The following is a 22,744-nucleotide window of genomic DNA, read 5'->3' as shown; positions in this document are numbered from 1 at the left end:
TCTGCAATAGGCCAACACATACATGACTCAAAGCATAATTTCACTACCATAGTACAAGACCTAGAAATTCTCAAAAACATAAACAAAGGCCCTTTACTCGATGTTACAGAAAACTGTTTTATTCACTTAGATCAATTTTTCTATCCTAATCTAAACCTTACTGAAATTTCAGAAAAACCTAATATCCTTTTCGGTTTTCTAATCGAAGTCTTTAGAGGTATCAACATCACGGAGAGGAAATCGATCTTTTACGCTCTCCAAAACACTATGTCCCACACCACCGCCACTCCGCCCCCCTGACCCGCCTTGAACTCCGCCTTCCCATCCCTTCCATTCCATTCCTCTCTCCTTCTTCCCCTCCCCCCATCCTCTTCCCGCTCCTCCCACCCTACCTTCACACTCACTCAACTTACTCACACCCATCTCACTCGTCCACAACTCTTCTCACAACATACAACCAGCACGCTAAACAAGGAGAGTCTCATATCGTATCATATTCGGCCGCGATCCCATTTTTAGCTATTCATCCCATTAACTTAGTTTTTTCTTCCTTTTAAGCTTCACCACCCACGTTGAGCTGAGACAACCTTAAAAATCAACCTTATTCAACCTCTCAACGTCAGGTGTCCCGGCCTTACACAAATATTTGATGGTCTTGCCAACCACATGTAACACTGGACCTGGACTTATATATGTCTCCATTGAACAACAATAGAAGAGTGGACAATTTTACTGCATCGTTTTATTATCATATGAAGATTTTTATTCTCATTTATCAGACCAATTTTATTGTACAATACACACTTGCCTCATTAGACTATAACGCCTCTATGTGTTATATTATATCACCATATTTTACACATCATTCTTCTAGCTTTTAATGAGAAAACAGCCTATCATTTGTATTTTTCAATGTATGTATTATCTATACAACTTTTATGACATGTACCCTACCCACTTCATGATTTCTAGCTGATGATGACGCCATTAAGCGTCGAAACCAGTAGCAGTAATAATAAATATGTTGTGAACACCTTGTACAACACATTTTGTATTGAATAGGTTGAACCTTCTTGAATTCTAATTGTGAATCTCAGTTCAATATGGGAAAATGAAGTTCTTAACTTATAACACAGATAACTTCACAAAATATAAACATTCAAGTGGAAGGTCTCTTGCAAATTTCATGTGACTTACAGTGAAAGATATATTTCAGAAGATTAAAACCAATTAGAAAATGAAAAGGCTATGGATATTTAACAAAATGAAAATGTATTCTAGAAAAATTTACGGAATAAGTAGAAAGTCGTGCCTTCCATGGCTTACGCTGCCTGAACCGCCATCAATAGAGCTCTACAAAAAAGTCCAAAAGGCATATAACTATCTCCAACCATTTGACTTTTAGAGCAATTTTTGTTCAAACAAACAAACAAACAGATTTTCCCCAAATTTTACAGCCAAATAAAGTGTCTAACGTCCGGCTCCACAGCTAAATGGTTAGCGTGCTGGCCTTTGGTCACAGGCTCCTGGGTTCGATTCCTGACCGGGTCAGGAATTTCAACAATAATAGGTTAATTTCGCTGGCACGGGCGCTGGGTGTATGTGTCGTCTTCATCATTTATTTATTTATTTATTCACGAAGCACAAGATACAGCTACACCGAGCAAATTTCACTTGCACTGTCAATAGACTATTTAACAAACGTAAACTTTCATAATAAAATCATCATTTCATTCTCATCACGACGCACAGGTCGCCTATGGGTGTCAAATCAAAAGACCTGCAACAGGCGAGCTGAACTTGTCCTCGGACAATCCCGGCAATAAAAGCCAAACGCCATTTCGTTTCAGTGTCTAACCTCCTCTAGGACTCAATAAGGATAAAAATAATATTTAAAGTACATAATTTGCATGAACTGTTCAGGAGTTAGGGCCGTTTTAGTCGGGGTGGGTTGCTAGTTAACCTTAAAATATCCATAAAAATGATTAATTTCACATCGTACATCAAGCCTGCAACATTTCTACCATCAAATATTTCAGCATCCGCTGTAACGGTGGTCAATAATGATGATAATACTAAATTTTAAAATATATGAATAATCCCATAATGAAATTAAATATCCCACGTCCAGTCATTATCTGAAAAAGGAGAATCTCACTAATGATAGTTAAATAGTTACGTCTGCAGTAAGGTCAGCTGCCTTAACCTATAGCCGCAGCGCTGTTACATCGCCTAGGCATTTCTGTCTCGCAGCACCAATATCTGCTTAGCAATCACGCGGAGCACACAGACTGAAGAATATCTGCAGCTTCATTCACTGTTTTTGTTCCTGTGTTGCAAGTTGTGCTACGAGTTACATTTGTGTCTGTGATAAGTGTTGTACTGCAAGTTATGGCGGACTACGTTCATTATTGCTGTTAAAGGTAAGAAGCTGCCTCTTCAACAAAACATTGACATCATTAGGGATGTTAAAAGGTATAGCCAAGTACCTTTGTCACAGATGGCAAAAAATATGACTTGGCACCCTCTCCACTGTTTGGCATCATGAAGCAGAAGGAAGAAATTCTGACCGCAGAAGAGGAATGCGGTTCTGTGGCAAAAATACGGAAGAATATTCGTTCTTCGCCGTACAAGGAACTTGAAATCATTTTAATGAAATGGTTCATGGGAAAAAGGAGCAAGAACGCTGTAATTGACGGGAACATACTTAAACAAACAGTTAAAAACATTTTCCCGTATTGAACTGAGATTCACAATTAGAATTACAGGAAGGTTCAACCTTTTCAATACAAAATGTGTTGTACAGGATGTTCACAACGTATTATTTATTGTATTATTAGTACCGGTTTCAACGCTTAATGAGTCATCATCAGCTAAAAAATCACAAGTGGGCAAAGTACATACCACAAAAGTTGTATTTACATGGCAAAATACAAACGATAGACTGATTTTCTCCTTAAAGGATAAAAGAAAAATGAGTAAAATTTGATGATATAATGTGACACATAAAAGCGTTATAGTCTAATAAACTAGGTGAGTATTGTACAACAAAATTGGTCTGATGATTGAACATAAAAATCTGAATGTGATACTAAAACGATGTAGTAAAATTGTCCACTCTTCTGTTGTTGTTGTTCAATGGAGACACATAAGTCCAGGTCTGATGTTATGTGAGGTTGGCAAGACCATCAAAAGGTTTTTGTCTAAGGCCGGAACACCTGATGTTAAGCGACTGAATAAGGTTGATCTTTAAAGTTGTCTCAGCTCAACAAGGGTGGTGAATATTGTTCAGCGTGCTGTGTGTGTAGTGTGAGGAGAGTTGTGGACAATACTCACCTATTTTATTAGACTATAACGCTTTTATGTGTCACATTATATCATCAAATTTTACTCATTTTTCTTTTATCCTTTAAGGAGAAAAGCAGTCTAATCATTTGTATTTTGCCATGTAAGAATTATTTATACAACTTTTGTGATATGTACTTTGCCCACTTGTGATTTTTTAGCTGATGATGACGCATTAAGCGTCGAAACCGGTACTAATAATATAATAAATAATATGTTGTGAACACCCTGTACAACACATTTTGTACTGAAAAGGCTGAACCTTCCTGTAATTCTAATTGTAAACAAACAGCTCGAGAAGTCGCACTTAAGCTGGGTTTGGTTGATTTTCATGCTTCTAATGGCTGGTTTGATCATTTTTTAAAACAGCACAACCTTTTGTTCCAAAACATGTGTGACGAGAGTGCAGAAATTAACGACGATACAGTTGTGTACTGGAAAAAAAATACGTTACCTCAACTTCTTGAAGGATATGATGCTAAGAATATTTTTAACGCCAATGAATTGGGAGTGTTTTACAACTGCTCCCATCCAAGACATATGCTGTTCACGGAGAAAAATACCACGAAGGCAAAACAAGTAAAGAAAGACTGACAGCGTTGTTGTGTGTTAAGAGCGACGGGAGTGAAATTTTACCTCCACTAATTGGAAAATTTAAGAATCCAAGATGCTTCAAGAACACCCGTACACTCCCATGTAAGTATGATTTTAACAAAAATGCATGGATGACATCTGAGATATTTCAAAAAAAATTACGAAGCTTGGATGCTAAGATAGGATCAGCAGGAAGGAAGATAGTGCTGGTGATAAGATGTCCAGCTCATCCTTGAGATACATCTTTCATGCAGAATATCAAAGTGGTTTTCTTTCCTCCTAACTGCACTAGTCACCTGCAGCCACTGGACCTTGGCATTATTCATTCTGTGAAAGTGAAGTACAGGAAGGCCCTGGTTTAAAGAGCTATTTCTTTCCTTGAAAGAAATGAGGAAATGAAATTGAATACAGTATACTCCAAGCCATGCATATGCTTGTAGCAGCATGGCAACTAGTCACAATGGACACTATTCAAAACTGCTTTGGCCATGCAGGTTTTGGTGCCATTTCAGAAGTTTTTAATGAAGATGACACTACTGATGACATTAGGAAAGATTGTGGGATTGTTTCAAAGAACTCGAGTGACACAACATTCGAAGAATTTGTTACTTGTGATGATATCCTAACCTCAGCACCATAGATGGATGTTGGAGACCTTTGTGACGATGCAAAAAGACAAAGTACTGGAGGAGGAGGAGGAGGAGACAACTTTTGGAGTAGCAGTGAAGGGACTGGATATTGTCCACCAGTATTTCTCCTCCTTCAACATTGATGATCTCATCAACAGTCTCAACCGAATTGAGAGAAAATTTTTTCTGTGAGACGTCTGGGCAAGAGGAAGCGAACTACTGTACTGGACTTATTTCAGAAAGTGAAGGTTAATATGCTTATTCTCATGGTTCTCATGCTCTATTTTTCACAAATCTCTCTAAAATCATGTTAGGTCTCTGTTCATTCAATTTACAACTGCAAGTCAGTAATACCTATTTCTCTTTTCCTTGCTGCAGGTTGTGCTCCCAATGGTCCACTAAGGAATTTGTTACGTGTGCTCTTTTGTAAATATTTGCTGTAATTCTTGTGTTAATTTGAGTTTTTAGTATTAATATGTTCATTTATTATTTCTTGACATTACATTAGTTAAAGACATAAAATTATTATTTCTTGTGATATATAGCCTATTTTCTTTCAACCCCTTTTTAACACATTAATGACTGGCTACATTAATTAACGTAGTTTCATATTGGTGCGCAGGCGACCGGCTACGTAAATTAACGTTTTCTCACATTGCTTCATTCTTGTGTGATTTTGTTCTTCTCCGCTGTTTATTAATCAAATTATTTCGTTTACAAACTAAAATCTTTATTGATCGGAATTTGCATAGATATATTCTTTCCTTGGTAATGCTTTTGGCACAGGAAGTGTAGTTTCGTAACACTCAGTACCGCATGACCGAGTGTTCTGTCAGGTGTCAGCATGGCGCGCCGTAGCAAAGACAGCTTGAACGGTGATGAAATATATCTAGAATCGCATGCTGATAGTTTATCTGATGTCCCCAGCGATTGTGAAAGTGTAAATATTAGTGATTTTGAAGATGTGTGTCTGTCAACATCAAAATATACGCGCAGAAGTGAAAGTGCGACATTCAATTCAGACGAGTCTGTTGCCGGCGACAATAATACGAGTGAAGATGCCAGTGATAGTAGTGACAGTAGGGTTGATGGATGGACAAATAAGGATGAAAACAGAGTCCTAGAACTATTTATACATTTTACAGGCCTCACTTATAAGGCCAGTAATTCTGCGAGTATCCCAGATGTAGTAGATCATTCCCTAGGCGATGACTTGCTTCAGCTTCTTGTGGAACAATCAAATCTCTATTATGAACCTCCCCAAAATCCCAGAAATGGAAAAATATAAATGTGATGGAAGGAAAAAGTACCCTCAGAAGTCCTGCAGAGTATGCGCTGCACACAAGAAACGCAAGGACACAAGGTACATCTGTTCGGCTTGTAAAGTTCCCTTGCACAAGGGCAGCTGCTTCAGGCAATATCACACTAAAATCAAGTACTACAATCACTGGTAAGTGCTCTCACCAGGTTTCAATGATTTATTCCAGGCCATTTAAAAGTTACATGTATTTATATTTCATCCTACTTCTCAAGCTAGGTGTGCTTCTGTTGCTGGTCCACAAGAAAGAATGGAGTAGTGCGTGCCCGGACAACAATGTGTTAAGGAAGAAATATCAAATCCCCCTGAGATTCGTTAAAAAGGGGTTGTACTGTAAGATGCAAGGAAAACTAAACAAAGCACTTCTTACATCACAGCCACATATCCAACTGTTATTGTCGTAAACTTTACAGTTGAAATGCCTGATATAACTGGAATTTTTCGCTCTTGGAGCCTTCTAAGTTAAATGTAAGACTGGAGTGGGACGACCTATCATTTCTATGTTCACTTTTTCTTCTAAAATTCTCCGAGAAAATGGTTGTTTCATCAAACTGTCCACAGTATTCTTGCTGTATACTCACTTCCCAACTAACATCAGTGCAAACAGAATTGTGGGAATACAGATCCTCACCAAGAACACCAGTTTAACTTCACTTTATATATACTGCAGTGGTTAAATAATTGGATAGATCTCCGTATGAATTTTAGTAACACAATGATAGAAAAACATGCACCAGTAATATAAGTGCAAGATAAAATACTGCACAAAGCAACTGAAAGCGCTGCCAACTGAATCATTGAGACATCACAAATTACATTCTAATGCAGGATAACATTTAGGGTCAGTCCAAGATTCTTTGACTCACCTACAAATTCCTTAGTTTTGACACAACAGGAAGTTGGATATTATAACAAGCACTGGTTGGTTACCTTAATAACAACATTATGTTTGCGGTAAGTTGCCCCCACTTACACTTTACCTTTGAGCCCAGATGATGCTACTTTCTAGTGGCAGAATTGCTTACCACGTTCAACATCAAGGTAGCAGGAGGCATGGGGTAGTTTTACCCCCTTGTAGGAGGGAAAGTAACTTTAGACAGAACAAGTGAAAGTTGATCACAATTTATGGTATACTCCACCAGCTACAGGGCGTGTTGCAAGCTTGGCTGCGCCTGCATATTGCTTTCCTTCAGGCTACAGGCCAGAGCTCATTTCACACGAACACGATCCAAGTTCCCCGGGAGAACAGAGCTGGGTTTTACACAGATTTCAGTAAAATTCTTAAATATTTATAGGCCACACTCTAAAATTAAGTCTTCTTTTAAAGCTTTGTGGAAGTCTCTTAAGATGAAAATTTGCTCCTTAACAGTTTGAAAACACAGGGCATACAGTGCCCCACATAAATTTCTCTTCACTACCATTTTATATTGATACTATCTGTGAATGGCACATAACGTGACTTTTCTTCAGAGAGAGTTGGCATTTGAATATAACAATTTGTTATTGTGCAGAGCTTTGATTCAGTGCTCTGTGGTAGCCTTGGGGCATGCAGTATACCACGTTTCAATGTACGTTAATTGGTGGTTTTTTTTTGTATGCTATTTGTTTGGGGCATCGACCTATGTGGATCTTTTGTACCTACTGGCACCATGTTGTATGAACCTATGTGTAATTGGAATGTCAGTAGTGTGGAATGTTGTGTGTGATGAAAGTAAGATTAAGGACGTCACAAACACTCAGTCCCCAGGCCAGGGATATTAATCATTACAAATAAAAAACCTTGTACCGGCCGGGAATCGAACACGGGGCCGCCGGCTGACAGGCGGATACATTGCCCCCTACACCGCGGGGCCAGACTTATTTGGTTGTATTTCCGAATATGTTATTTGTGTAGAAATGTCATTGTTTCTCTGGCATGAAACATAGTGGGTTTGCTTTCTATGATTCCTTCAATACTTGCACGTTAATACTATGACTTGAAAAGAAGTTTGTAACAGGGAAAGACGATTATTGGATTAAAGACAAACTGATGAAGTCAGACCAAGGAAAGAGTGAAGATGGAACATCATGCACTTCCAATGATGAAGAGGACGACGATGTGATTGAGGATCACGAGGAAGAGGACTGCATGTATGTTCTAGGGGCATGCTAAATGAAAGGAAAAAAACTGTCATTGATAGTCATCCAAGCTTCATATGAAAGCTGAAAGAACAAGGCAAGACACTGTTCATTAAACCCAGTCCTAAACGCCATGCTAACCTCGTGAAAACAACATCCGATGCTTTGGGATTGTTTATCGGTGTTAGAGAATTTAACTCATTTCATTAAAAAGGAAATCATTGCACAACAGGTTAAATATGAAGCTCACCAACGATATAATGGACATACCATTTTATATTTTTAAATTTAATTTTTTACAATCTACTTTACATCGCACTGTCACAGACAGGTCTTACAGCGACGATGGGATAGGAAAGGACTAGGAATGGGAAGGAAGCGGCCATGGCCTTAATTAACACTAGAACGGCCAGAACGGTCATTTTCACTGTTAGCGAATTTCAAGGTATTTCCACTCTCGTACTTTTTTATGCATGAGGTTATCCTTTTGTGACAATCTTTTAGGGTTATGTACATTCACGCCAAAAATGACATTTGTAGATGATAAGGGAACACTGATATTGTCCGTTGTACCTAGGAAGGCCATAAGCGGTCATTTTGACTACTTCACTTCCTTGATACGGGGAGCTCTATTCTGCTTACTGATTGCTTCCTGTGATATATTTACAAGTGGCGCTATAGGGGCATATGACGTAACTAAATAGTATGCCTCTAGAAATGTTTTCGAGTGGACGAGTTAGTGCCTGTCCCTTTTGTAGTATAGTGCGTAATAATGGCTCGGCGGCAAAATCTTACTCCTGTTCAGTTATTAGCAGAACTTGAAAAGCTAGGAGAAGACGAATCAGGTGACGAAGATACATTATCAGATATAGGCGTAATGAGCGACGATAAGGATTTCATACTGCAACAGTGTGGTAATATGTCGGATAGTGGTAGTGATTCGGCTAATGAAAATATGCACACAGTGGAATTCGCACCTAAAATAGACGTGGTTACTCCTTCAACCAGCCATGATCAATCTTGCAGCAGAGGATGGTCGCTTAGCAGCGGGACACCTGTTCGAAAAGGAAGGGGACGAGGTGGGAGAGGTCATGAACTGGTAAAGTCTTCATTTGCACCAGGGGATCATTTATGTGGTACGGATGGAACAACTATTTGGATTGTTATCGACAGTCGTAGGAACCCCCCTGGAAGGATGGCTGCTCAGAATATACTGAAAGAGGCAGCAGGGCATACTTCTCATGCCAAGTGTAACGTAGAGACTAATAGCAAGGTTAGTGCCTGGCGTTTATTCATTGACCAACCCATGTTGAAGCATATAAAGATGTGCACAGAGACCGAAGGTCGTAGACAGACAATGGACAATAATATTGGTGTATTTCTTTGGAAGAATTAGATGCTTTTATTGCTGTGCTATATGCCTGTGGAGCTTATAAACTTACTAGTCTAGCCATAGATCATATGTGGTCTTCCTTATGGGGTCCCCCTGTTTTCACTAATACCATGGCAAGGAACAGGTTCAAAGAAATTTTAAGGTATTTGCGCTTTGATCTCCGTAAAACTAGATCCACTCATTTGCAGACAGATAAATTTGCTTTGGAGTTGTCTATTTGGAACAGATTTATTGATATTTTTCATATGTGCTATAAAGCAGGAGGGAATGTCACAGCTGATGAACAACTCTTCCCCAACAAAGCTCGTCAGGTTCACGCAATACATGGCCAACAAGCCAGATAAATTTGGCATAAAATTCTGGCTACTGGTAGACGTTGATTCTAAGTGTGTGTGCAATGGGTTTTCATATCTTGGGAAAGAAGAAATGCAACCTGCCAATGAGTCACTGCCTGAAAATGTTGTCATGAAACTTGAAACAATCAATCGAGTGAAGAAGGAAATCCCGGAGTCAATCAAAGCACTACGTATGAATCTGTACGAGACTGTTGTACTTCAGAAGGAAGATCACACTACTCTCACAGTATAGTAAGGAAAAGTGAACAAGAATGTGCTTCTACTAAGCACTCTACTTCCGAGCGTTCATGTCAGTGAAGATAACAGGATCTCTAGTTCTACTGAATTTTATAACGGAACTAAGTATGGTGCGGATGTAATTGATCAAATGGCACGTATACACCACTAGGGCTGGATGCAGAAGGTGGCTTGTACATGGATTTTACAAAGTACCTACTTGATCTAGCAGCAATAAATTCATGGATTGTATAAAAGAAAGTTACGGGACAGAGAACTCTCGAGATGATTATATTCTTGAAGTAATAAAAGAACTAAGATCTGACTTTGTGAAGACAAGATCCTGGTTGATTGAACTCCCTAAACTTCAACCTGAGCCTCAGACTCGGGTCCAATGTGCCAGTCGTAAGCAACGACAATGTCAAGTGAACTCCAATTGTAAACAGAACTAAACCTCTGACGCATGTTCCTTGTGCAACAAAACAGTCTGTGAAAAATGTTCGTGTAAGATAATAACTTGCATAAATTGCTTGCCAAGTGCCTAAATAGGCTTTTAAACAAATAGAGACTTATTGTTATCATAAGTTTTCTCAAAGGCATTCAATAGGAAGTCCGCCAAAATATTTCATTGTTACCTTTTAGAAGTGAAAGAATGTGAACAATTATTAATATTTAGCAATGGATTGATCTCTATACAATGCTTCCCAATGGTTAGCTATGTTGTTTTAAGATTAATTATTGAACATTCATACGTTCCCCAGATCCTGGATGCTAGGTATATGCCAGTAAGCGGCAGCAGTCAAAATGACCACCTGAGGCCTTTATAGGTATGAGGAAAGTTCAGCCGTTCTAGTGTTAAGGAACAGCCCCGGCATTTTCTTGGTATAAAAATCAGAGATCATGGGAAAATCATCTACAGGGCTGCTAACAGTGAGGTTCGAGCCCACTATCTGCTGGATGCAAGCTGCGCGCCCCTAACCGCACGGCCAACTTGCCCGGTAATGGACATACCTATGCATATTTTGGTGTTATTATTGCTGAAAGCATGACTTTTGAAAATAATTATTTGTGAATATTATTTAAGTTTTATAGCGTATTTCAGTTGTAATACAGCAGAATGTTTCACGCAAATTTTCATTTGGAATATGGGGTACTCAGTGTTCCTGGTTTCAGTTTTGTTACGAGCTCCCGATCTCAACATTATTCTTACCTTAAGCATACTTCTCCGCTCCGTTCTGCTACACATTATACTGCTCTGCCTGCTTGCTAGTCTGCCTCACTACTGCTTGCGCTGTCGCTTCTCCCCACGCCACCACCTGACGTCACCTGTCTCCAGCATTTTCTAGACTTGCCTTCCCTGGCGTATATATACTCGCCGCTTTCCTTCGACCAGCGATCAGGTGTGCTTCGTGTTTTGTAATAGGCAGTGGGAGCTCCTGCATTTCCGCACGGCTGGACCGTGTGCTGTTAACCTTTTTCTTCCTCCTCTACAGACCGGGTGAGCAGACTAGTATTTTACATTATGTTTTCAATACTTGCCTTTTCCTTGCCTTGAGAAGCTTTACTACTATTTGATTCTGAACTCTAGTCCCTTCAGGACTCTACGTCAAAATACAATTATGGTGCACAAATTTTCATTCTGAGGCTTCTTCTCCAGTGTGTAAGAACCTTATCAGTGACTTTGAACTTTGCGTGTGGTGTAATCAACGTCATTATTTCCAACTGGGACTTGCAGCCTGATCCCTACTTAAATTTTCATCCTCCTTGTTTCGCTTCCTAACATGTTTTTCTCTTTCTCGTGTTTTCCCTTGTCCTTTCCCCTTTTCTTTCTTTCTACCTTTTATTATGTAGATTTTAAAACAAATCACTGTGAAATTGTGGTTTGCGAATCGAATAGTGTATTTTCTCTAGTCTTTGAAATGTTCTGTCGTCTTTCATATTTGAAGCAAGCCTGGTTGACCTTGGGGGATTAGACATTGTTTTTAGTTGCACTTACATTAATTTCCGGAATGTTCCATTCTATTTGTGAAAGATTGAGTATGCCTTTTCAAAGTTTTGGTACTTTAGGGTGAATGACTCCAATTTTCGTAAAAACCTGTCCAAATCTAGTCCTTGGAAATTTAACTGGCTAACCATTATTATAACTATTTTCAGTACCTGTGTAAGCCAACGATATCTATTTTTACTCGTTGTTGTATAATGCTTCTTGTTTCCATTCTGTTGTCGTTACAATAGATCTGTTATTGAAACCTGTTATTTTGGGAGTTCTCATTTTTTCATTCCCTCTCATTATACTACGTGTACCTACTACGGAAATCCTCTGGGAAAATAGGGCCTAAATACTATTTGTACGCTACTCAGTTGAGGTCTTGCTATCTTACCTTTACTGCTCATGATTGTTCGGTCTCGATAATTCGACGCCACAAATATCTTATGGCACGCTTCCCTGCGCTCTGCTTGTTGTGTGGCACTACTTACATGTTTTAGTGTATGTCATCTTTTCCCTTTTTTCGTAGGAATAGCTATTTGTTTTCGACTGAATAAACTCAAAGATCGCCACAGTTTATATCCTAAAAATCTATGTCTTCAATCCAGGGTTAAATAAGTTGCACACATTATATGCTATTTAACAAGCCTGTCCATGTAAATGCCTACACTGAGAAGACTTTGATGGAGATGGCTTTATAACACCGGTAATGAAATAAAAATCAGCATTGTAGAAAGGTGCATGTGACACACATTGACCAAGACAACAAACTGGCAAGAGGCTGAGAGAGAAATGTGTCGAGTGAGGTGAAGGAAGGAAGTGCTGAAAGGGAGATTGGAAGATGCGCTGACTGGGAACACCCACTGGTTTCTGCACTTGTAAACTTCTCCGAAGAGTACTACAGTGGGCACATTTTATTTAATTCCATTATACATCGGAGAAAATAAATCTATCTGTACAGAAGAGTTTCTCATCAGCAGCACAAGGAATTATCCAATATAATTATGAAAAACTTCTTACCCGATTCATAGTAGACTGAGATTTTGCAAATTTTGCTTCACACAATATGTTTCGATATCTATCAACCAGATATGGAAGTACATGTTCTAGTCTTGCATCAGGATTATTAAGTACATTGAGAATTTCCTCACTGTCCTAAAACAGAACACAATATGAAAAATACACATTTTACATTTGACTGCATATTTAAAAGATACATACTATGCAGATAATATACAGATTTGTTTAAAAATAGATATGCTGAATACCATTTCTAAATTTTTCATACATATGAAATTTATTTATTGAAGTTATTAACACTACAGTACTTAAACACAGTATAGGGAAACAAATTCACACAGAAAATTCTATGCTACAGACATCTGTTTAAATATTTTACACCTATTCAAAACAGCAACACCATGACAAGGAAAGAACTTCAAAGCTGAGGACATATGGTTACACAGTGACGTAATGACAACTCTTTCCAGTTCCTCTTTGGTCATATTGAAACAAAAAATAGAACAGGATGTGATCAACAACTGGTCGAATAAATTGCTGAGGTGCTGGACCACTTCCTGAAAAAATGATGATGATGATGATGAAAGTTTAAAAGTTTAACAGAGTTTAACATCCAAGACATTGATCCATAATGGTATGAGATGAGACTAAATGAAATGATAGACTGAAATTTCAAATTTACCCACTGACTAGGATTCTTTTTTTAACCCTAGAACACTAACCCTGTTTTGCCACACATTACTACTAACCCTTTGTAAACTTGACTACTCCAATTTATAATTGTTATATTGTCTATGTAACAGCTTATATTTGGCAAGATTTTGGTTATTTAGGGTTCCTATAGTGTTGTAAACTTAACATGAATCAAAATACGTAGATATTAAATAATTTTATGTGATTATTTATTAAATATAGAAAACTTGACACAAAAAAATAAATATTAAATGAACACGCTTAATAAGAAATGAAATTTATAACACAACATATTCAAATAAACCCATAAAATTATGAATAAGTATAAAAAAGTAAATAAGTATAAATGTAAAAAAAAGGAATGAAGACACATTATACTTATAAGTTCACATTATCACTAACCGTTCATCAATATGAGGACACCCACCCAATTATTACAAGAATGAGCAAAGATATCAACAATCGCACATGCCACAGTCAATAACTGCTCGAAAAAATCAGCTACACAAAATGACGGCAGGCACGCATGCGCGGAAGTCAATAAACTATACCGTTCGGCTACCTACCGTCGTAAAATTTACGAAGGGTTAGTGTTCTAGGGTTAAACTTATGAATTTAAAATAATCACTGGATCTAAGTCACAATGCTTTATTTTCCTGTAAAATTACTTAAATACATTACAACATTAAAAAAAATTGAATAAGAAAGTGTCTTAGAAGTGAAATCATGTATTTTATTCAATTTAAAAGCTCAAGCATATGAAAAGATACATGAAAACAGTCTAAAGAATAAAAATGGAGTTTAAAATAAAAGAAATATTAAAAACACATTTTTAAAACCACTTTAAAAAATAATAAAACAGCCCACTATCCTCCATAAAATGGTTGACAATGTCTACCGACTGCTCATCATCTCAGAGAATGAGGGAGATCGTACTTTAGTTTTAGACTACAGCACAGATTGACCAAGTTCATGTATTCCATAAGGATGTGTATTATGGTCAGATGGCCCTCGTAACTACACACCATGGGGTAATATACCCTGGCTGATCCTAAGAAATATACCACTCCTCTCCAGGAGACCAAAAGGGAAACCTTCATTGTTCCTTTAATCATTCTCAACTTATTTGAAGGAGGGGTGGCCATCCACTCCTGCACCCAATGGGATATTCCCAAAAGTCACAGCTGAGAACAAATATCACTGGCTGGAATCTTGTACAACAACGGGGGCAATGTGACTGCCGTTTCGTCGACCTACACGTCCGTTATATACAGTCGTCATTTCTTTGTAGTTATTGCTTGTCATAATGCAATGATGCTGTCCGCCATTTTTGTTCCCTAACAAATATATTACGTCGTAATATGAAGGTCTCAACATACAGCCTACTTTTGCTTCTGCCCTCAAACCACCTTTGTAAACTAACTACTGACCCTGGATATTGGCTAACAACAGATATGAAGAGCCTCCGATAACTGGAGGGGTCAGTGTTGACTTTCGGGGCAATGTGTAGATCCAGGCTGATTTCAGGTCATTGTATTAACCACAGAAGCACCTTACTTTGTGGTCCTTACCCAAGCTATCCATGCGTATTCCACAAGACAAGGAACTGATGGTATATCAATCTGTAATTGTTATCCAAGTATATACCAACCAGTTGCATTGCTCTTGGATAAGCAGCATACTAATGACAGTTTTCACTGGAAATGTGCGATGTTCCACCTTCACTCTTATCGATGTTGGACAACATAACTCAGCCAGCTTAGGAGCGGCTTTCACCAACCTCTTGGAGGAGAAAGAATTTGTCTTTCTCCCCTGCAGTGCCAGCTTAGCTGCCTTTGCCAGCACACGCTTCTTTGTGGCCATAGATCGGGTGGGCCCCATCTTCAGGCTTTTACTCTTTGCAGCGCTGCTCACAGGGGCAACTGCCACCTTGGTTGCAACAACCTTTACAGGCTCAGACTCAGTAGACTGTGGTGTAACGCTAAAGTCTAGTCACTTGGCAGGTGTATTCAAGGAATTTAAGTTGCACTTCCTGATATGAAAGACCATCCACTGCCTTCATCTCCTGGATCATCATCTCACTGAGACAGACAGGAGAGTTTCTGTCTTGAGGAGAATGAAGACCAGGACAGTTGCTGCACTTGTTCGGAGGTATGCACTGCCCCGCACCATGAACTTCTTTTCACATGTACCAGACAATCACTAAGTAAAACAATAAGACACCACGTATCTGATGGCAATTATAGCACCATATGGGAGGTGGGATACACGGCCTCACTTCAAAATGATAGGGTGTTACCTCGACTTTCTCTGGTAACAGTCACAACTTGAAGGAGAAAATGAAAGTACCAGTGGCAAAGTCTTCGCCATTGACTTTGCACTTAAAGTGCCAGATGTGTCGCGCCACAGTTCCTAACTCATCCATCCGCCCATCGTGAGTGTTCAAAACCAGGGCATGGTGAAAGATAACTCTGTGAACCAGGCTGAAGGATTTGTGCCGTTCCACTTTAACGGAAACTTTGCTAAAGTGGTCACACCGAAGCAACAAATCAGCCTGAGCTGCAGTGCAAGTCTTGAGCAGCAAACTAACATTATGCACTTTCCTCAGATCTTCAAGTTCGCCATATAAACTGTAGATGTGTCTACTGAAAAGGATTGATTAAATCAGCTTGAAGTCATGACGAATGGCTCTGGTAGCAACCAGGACTCTAGGGAAGACGGATTTCATAATTTCACTTTTGCATGTTCCCAAGGAATTGCACCCCATAGGGAATCAATAGTTATGAACACTGGTGGAGGACTACCCAGGACAGGTTTTTGGTGTTCGTTACCCATGCCCGAAAAATTTTCCCCGAATGCAATCTACTCTGATTAGGGGCCCCTATAGCCAACCACACAACCCAGGCAATAACCGCTTGGCATTGCAGGTACTGACTGGGGCCAATATTAAGCGATGCCTAGAATGGGCTGACACTTTGGTCTCACTCCTGAGTGCTACCCCACTACTGCTCGCCACAGACTTTTGGCTGCTGGGTTTTCCCCCCACTGGCCCAATACATCTCTCCTTAGCTAACCTGCTCACCGTAGACTCCCTTAAGGCACCCATATTCATGGTAAACTTCACAGGATATCAAGTACACAGGAACCAAAGTGAAACCTTCAAAGAAAAAGTTAACTTGGAAGGATTGAAGTGGTCCAATGTGGCCAATAAATTAATAATAATGATGATAATACAATAATAATAATAATAATAATAATAATAATAATAATAATAATAATAATAATAATAATAAAAATAAATGATCTATGGTGTGGGTTACTGTAGTCATACCCTAGTTCGTGAACCTTATGCAACAAATGAATGGCCTAATAAGTGGTCCTGAGAGTCGGGATACCAGTTGCTGTGGAATGGGAGTAGGCACCTTGGACATATTCTGAGTCATGGCTCTACTTGTCCTCAGGTGGCTGCAAGTATACAATCCTCTGTGGTCCCTACCCCATTACAAAAGTGATCCTCACTTGGACTATTTGGAAGTATAGGTAACATCCTACTTCACAGAATTTTCACAGAGTATGTTTAGCAAGTTTTAAGTAAGTAAGGGAGGTAAAGAAGTCCCACTACCATTTGACAGGCAAGGGACTCCTCAGAAATGGCCTTGCAAACAAAATGGAATTTGTTGGGGAGCTATCAACATTAATGCGGCTTATGGAAGAAAGTGGAACTACCTCGGCAAGGAGGATGCATCTGGATGTGTTAAGAGTTTATGATATTCGGGTAAGGGGAAGTAATGAGAGAGATAAGAGATTTTTTTTTTTTGCTAGGGGCTTTACGTCGCACCGACACAGATAGGTCTTATGGCGACGATGGGGTAGGAAAGGCCTAGGAGTTGGAAGGAAGCGGCCGTTGCCTTAATTAAGGAACAGCCCCAGCATTTGCCTGGTGTGAAAATGGGAAACGACGGAAAACCATTTTCAGGAGATAAGAGATTATAAGAAATTATAAAGTGTACTCAACAGGTGATAAAATGGGAAAGGCAGAGTGTGGGATACAACTGTTCATCAGGAATATATTGCACGCAACATAGTTTCTGCTAGGCATGTAAATGAGCGAATGATGGTGGCAGTTAGATGAAGTAGGACTAAATTGTTAAAGTGTAATCACCATGTGAGGATGCAGATGAGGATAAAGTTGCCAAGTTTTATGAAGTATTGAGTGACATTGTAGTCAGGGTCAACAGCAAGGATAGCAGAGCCGAGGTCCGGTTTCATCAAGGAAGTTTAATCCCTCAGCTGCGACCTCTATACGTGGTACAGCCCCACTTACCTTCCATAACCGCCGACCTCTATTCTTGATAGAGACCCATACATGACTTCGCATTAACGGTTGTAGCTTAAAGAATTTCGGAGTTATCGAAATCACAATAATAATTATTATATTAATGTCATAATGGTCCACTTTTTCAATACTATAACATGCAGTATTTTTTAATTACATTACTAAATTCGTGACTAGTTTCAGCCTTTGCTGGCCATCTTCACCTTGATGTAATACATCTAATGACTACACAAATGTACAAACACACAACTGATATAAAAATGAATGTACAAACACACAATTGAACTTAAATTCTGGGATGAACTATGTGTAAAATTTGAAAAATAAATTAGGCTCAAACTTCTTAGCATTGGAGTATGCTCATCATCCAGACTCTTTCTTGCATTCATATTCATACAATTGTTAGTTCCATCACTGCTAATCATTACAATTTCAACTGCAAAACGGGAACTGGCAAATGTTGATTCTGTAGTCAGATCATCTATCACCAAATCTACTTCAGTGGTGTTAGCACTATGCGAGCTACTGGACGCTACTGTAAATAACCACCAGCTAGAACTGCTAGATGGTGTTTCATATCTACCAACGTAAATAAAATTAAATGTTCCCGTAGCGCTTGTTAATTTTTTTTTTTTTTTTTTTTGCTAGGGGCTTTACGTCGCACCGACACAGATAGGTCTTATGGCGACGATAGGCGCTTGTTAAAATCATGCTGAAATGCTGTTGGACATTGTCCGGACGGCACATGAAGATATGGTTAAAACTGACACATTCTTAATTTGTGGCTGGTATAAACTCACAATTAATTGGGGTGTCCATGAAGTTAACCTGAATGAATGATAAATAAAATTATATAAAATCAATTAACTGAAAGTCAAAAAGCATAGGTTATATGAGACCTCTCGTGGCGGCATGTGGTCCGTGACCTATTGTTGTGTGCCTCATACTAACGGTTGTGATTCAAAGGAAGAGGAAGGGGTAGCACAAGGAGAGAGAGGCGTAGCAAAGGGAGAGGTCAGCAAAAGGAGAGGGGTGTGCAGGGGAAGGGGGGAACTAAGGCGAGGCCGAAGGATGTAGGAAAAAAGATGGCTACTGAGGAAAGGTGCTGTGAATATTATGAAAAACTGAATTCTGACTTGTTGGTTTGACGTTTGTAAAAATGGGAATTAGAAGGTCAAGTAGGATATTTGGCTTTTCTGAAATGCCATTAAGATTATGATTCGGGTTAAAGTATTGATCTATATGTATGGAGCAGCTTTCAGTAATGTTGAGGGGTCCTTTGTTGACGATTTTGAGAATTTCCATATCTTGATTTATGTCTGTGAATTTGTGATTATAGTCATGCATATGCAGTCCTAGTGCTGAAAATTTATTGTACTTCAGGACATTGACGTGTTCCGAGTACCTTACATCAAAATTCCTCCCGGTCTGTCCAAATAAGAATTATAACTGTTGCAAAAATCCTCTATACTCCTGATTTTGAAAAACTACTGAACTTGTTTATTGATATGACATTATGTAAAAAAAGAAAGTCAGTGATAATCTTACAATTACGAAAGCAGATAAAGGTAACAAAGAGGGCTTTGGCAGTGGGTAAACCTGGTTCATATTAATTAATTTCGTTTTTTCCTGATCTGTCAACAGATATGAAGTATTCTTGAGGGTCAGCTCAAGTTGATGTTGGATTCTCGAGGTAGGGTCCTTCTTTACTGTAGAGAATGAGCTATCTTTAAAAAATTGATTTGTATTGCTTACATATTTGTTTCTGAACATTATGACGGTAAGAAGCACGATGTAAAAGAAGTTTTCAAAACCAACAAAGGAATGAACAAGTCATACATAATGCCACATCCATAAACAAGTTCAATAGTTTTTCAAAATCAGGAGTATAGAGGATTTTTGCAACAGTTGTAATTCTTCTTACGTTGGACAGACCGGGAGGAATTTTAAGATAAGGTACTCGGAACATGTCAATGTCCTGAAGTACAATAAATTTTCAGCAGTAGGACAGCATATGCATGACTATAATCACAAATTCACAGACGTAGAACAAGATATGGAAATTCTCAAAATCATCAACAAAGGACCCCTCAACATTGAAAGTTGCTTCATACAGATGGATCAATACTTTAACCCAAATCATAATCTTAATGACATTCCAGAAAACCCAAATATCCTACTTTTTTTTTTCTTTGCTTCACGTCGCACCGACACAGATAGGTCTTATGGCGACGATAAATATCCTACTTGACCTAATTCCCATTTTTAAGAACGTCAAACCAACAAGTCATAATTCAGTTTTTCATAATATTCACAGCACCTTTCCTCAGCAGCCATCCTTTTCTCCCCACATCCTTCGGCCCCGCCTTAATTCCCCCCTTCCCCTCCACACCCCTTTCCTTTCACCAACCTCTCCCCTTGCCCCGCCCTTTCCTCTTCCTTTGAATCTCACAACTGTTAGTATGAGGCACACAACAATAGGTCACGGACCACATGCGGCCACATGCCGCCACAAGAGGTAAGTCTCGTATAACCTATGTCTTTTGACTAACATGCTCTCCCCTTCAATTCAATTTCATATAATTTTATTGTCCGACTCGTCGAATGGTCAGCGTACTGGCCTTCGCTTCAGAGGGTCCCGGGTTTGATTCTCAGCCGGGTTGGGGATTTTAACCTTAATTGGTTAATTCCATTGGCTCGGGGGCTGGGTGTCTGTACTGTCCCCAACATCCCTGCAACTCACACACCACACGTAACACTATCCTCCACCGCAATAACACGCAGTTACCTACACATGGCAGATGCCGCCCACCCTCATCGGAGGGTCTGCCTTACAAGGGCTGCACCCGGCTAGAAATAGCCACACGAAATTAAATTATATAATTTTATTTATCACTAGCTGATGTACCCGTGCTTCACTACAGAATTCTAAATTTTATACAGTATTCTCGGTTAGGTAGTGTAAACGTTGTGAGCAAGATTGTACTAAGTTGCATAGCTCTTAACGTTGACCTAGACACAAGACGGGAAAGTCACCAACGTCTTTTATCATATGAAGACTGGGTTAAGGAATTTTCATTGTAATGGTAGGCCAGCTTGCCTATCGTCAGTCACAATCAGGTTGGGGAGTTTTCATTATAATGGCAGATACTCACTCTCAGCCTGCCTTTATAGATTCACATGAAGACTTTCTTAGTGGTTTTCCCAACTGAAATGAACATGGGTCATTACAATGACGTCAGTAGGAATTGCGCGATTAAAAGCAATGCTTTCATATGAAATACTCGATCAAATAAAAAGCCACACATTTTCTCACTTTTAACAAACAGTACTACGCTGCTGAACGAACAGTCCAAAGTTACAGAGCTGGAATGACCAAGACACAGATATCAGTGATCCGTGAACAACCTTCGTCCTATTTTTCACCGGGGAGTGGGGGGGGGGTTGATTAGTGGATAGTACCAGGGCAAAAAATATGCCCGTTTACTTATTTATTTTCTGGGAGTACACGATGAGTCGGAAAATCTCAATTCACTGCACTGGCGGGGGAAGAACTATCTGACGTGGAGGCAATTTTCCCTCCAAGCCAGAGAAGAAACCATATCTTCGCTGCTAATTTGGAATAAAATGAATTTAGATTTAATAAAAGTGAAGAGGAAGAAGCTTTTCTTAAGTAACGGCTCTTTTCAGGGTTGAATTTTGAGTTATGTAGTAAATTGTGGTACTATAATTTGGAATAGGCCTAAATTGTAATTCTAGACCAGTTCATACTACTACTACTACTACTACTACTACTACTACTACTAACTGAGTCTCTGACTTAAGTGCGCACACTGTTCATTCAAAACAGCGCATCAGAGTAGGTATCGAATAGCTGGCATACTATGATGAACCAGTGTGTTACGTACCAGCAGTATCAGAAAATGTATGAACCAGAGGAATGGCATGCTAAAGAAGAGTTATCTAACTCCTCAGCTATTTCCCGCCAATATTCAGTTAGGCTGTTATACTCGGTACGCAGCAGTAATCCCATCTATCGGAGTTGAATGTCAGCATAAGAGACAAAGAACATTACAACAAACAACGGTCAGTGTAATGTTATTGTTGATCAATGTTACGCGCTTTCGATATTGTAGGCCTTCACAATATTAATTGTCTTCCAGTTCTGAAATACCATTCTTATCATAGTCGGTACGGTAAAACTGAATAAAACAAATGATCGGAAATTGTATTCTCTATAACTTTTGTTATGTAGTACTTTTCCATAGAACCAAGAACATAGGTATTAAAAAATTAAATTTTAGATTCCTTCCCCTAAACTACCATTTCACCCAGGATGGATAACATTGTTTATAGCTTAAACTGTAATTTCTTATTCCCCGACTCTATATACCGATTTTCATTAAATTCTGTCGGGGCTTGGCGTTGATATGGACTTGGCAACAAAAACCCAAATTCATGATTATCTGTGATATCATAGCCGGTACGGTAAAAATGCATAAGACGTAAATGATCGGAAATTTAATTCTGTATAACTCTATTTATGTAGTATTTATCGATATGGCCACTAACAATATAAATATTTTAGAATTGAATTTTAGGCCTTCCCCTAAGCTACCATTTCACTGAGCATGAATAAAATGATTTATAGCCTAGATTGTAGCGGCTCACCCCCCTACTTTACATATGGGTTTTTATTAAATTCTCTTCAGTCGTTTTCTCATGATGCGTGTACATAC

General features: G+C 39.0%; 1 protein-coding gene across 1 annotated transcript in view; it reads right to left on the bottom strand.

Annotated features, from left to right (window-relative positions):
* The window catches only part of LOC136864220 (ras GTPase-activating-like protein IQGAP1), a 565,781-nt gene that overhangs the window by 396,748 nt on the left and 146,289 nt on the right, over positions 1–22,744 (bottom strand). Inside the window, exon 6 of the mRNA XM_068226153.1 lies at positions 12,977–13,111. Coding sequence (XP_068082254.1) covers positions 12,977–13,111 — 135 coding nt within the window. The remainder of the gene's footprint in view (positions 1–12,976; positions 13,112–22,744) is intronic.

Source organism: Anabrus simplex, chromosome 1 (assembly GCF_040414725.1).
Source record: "Anabrus simplex isolate iqAnaSimp1 chromosome 1, ASM4041472v1, whole genome shotgun sequence".
Lineage (NCBI taxonomy): Eukaryota > Metazoa > Arthropoda > Insecta > Orthoptera > Tettigoniidae > Anabrus > Anabrus simplex.
This window is presented reverse-complemented; position numbering and strand designations above follow the sequence as displayed.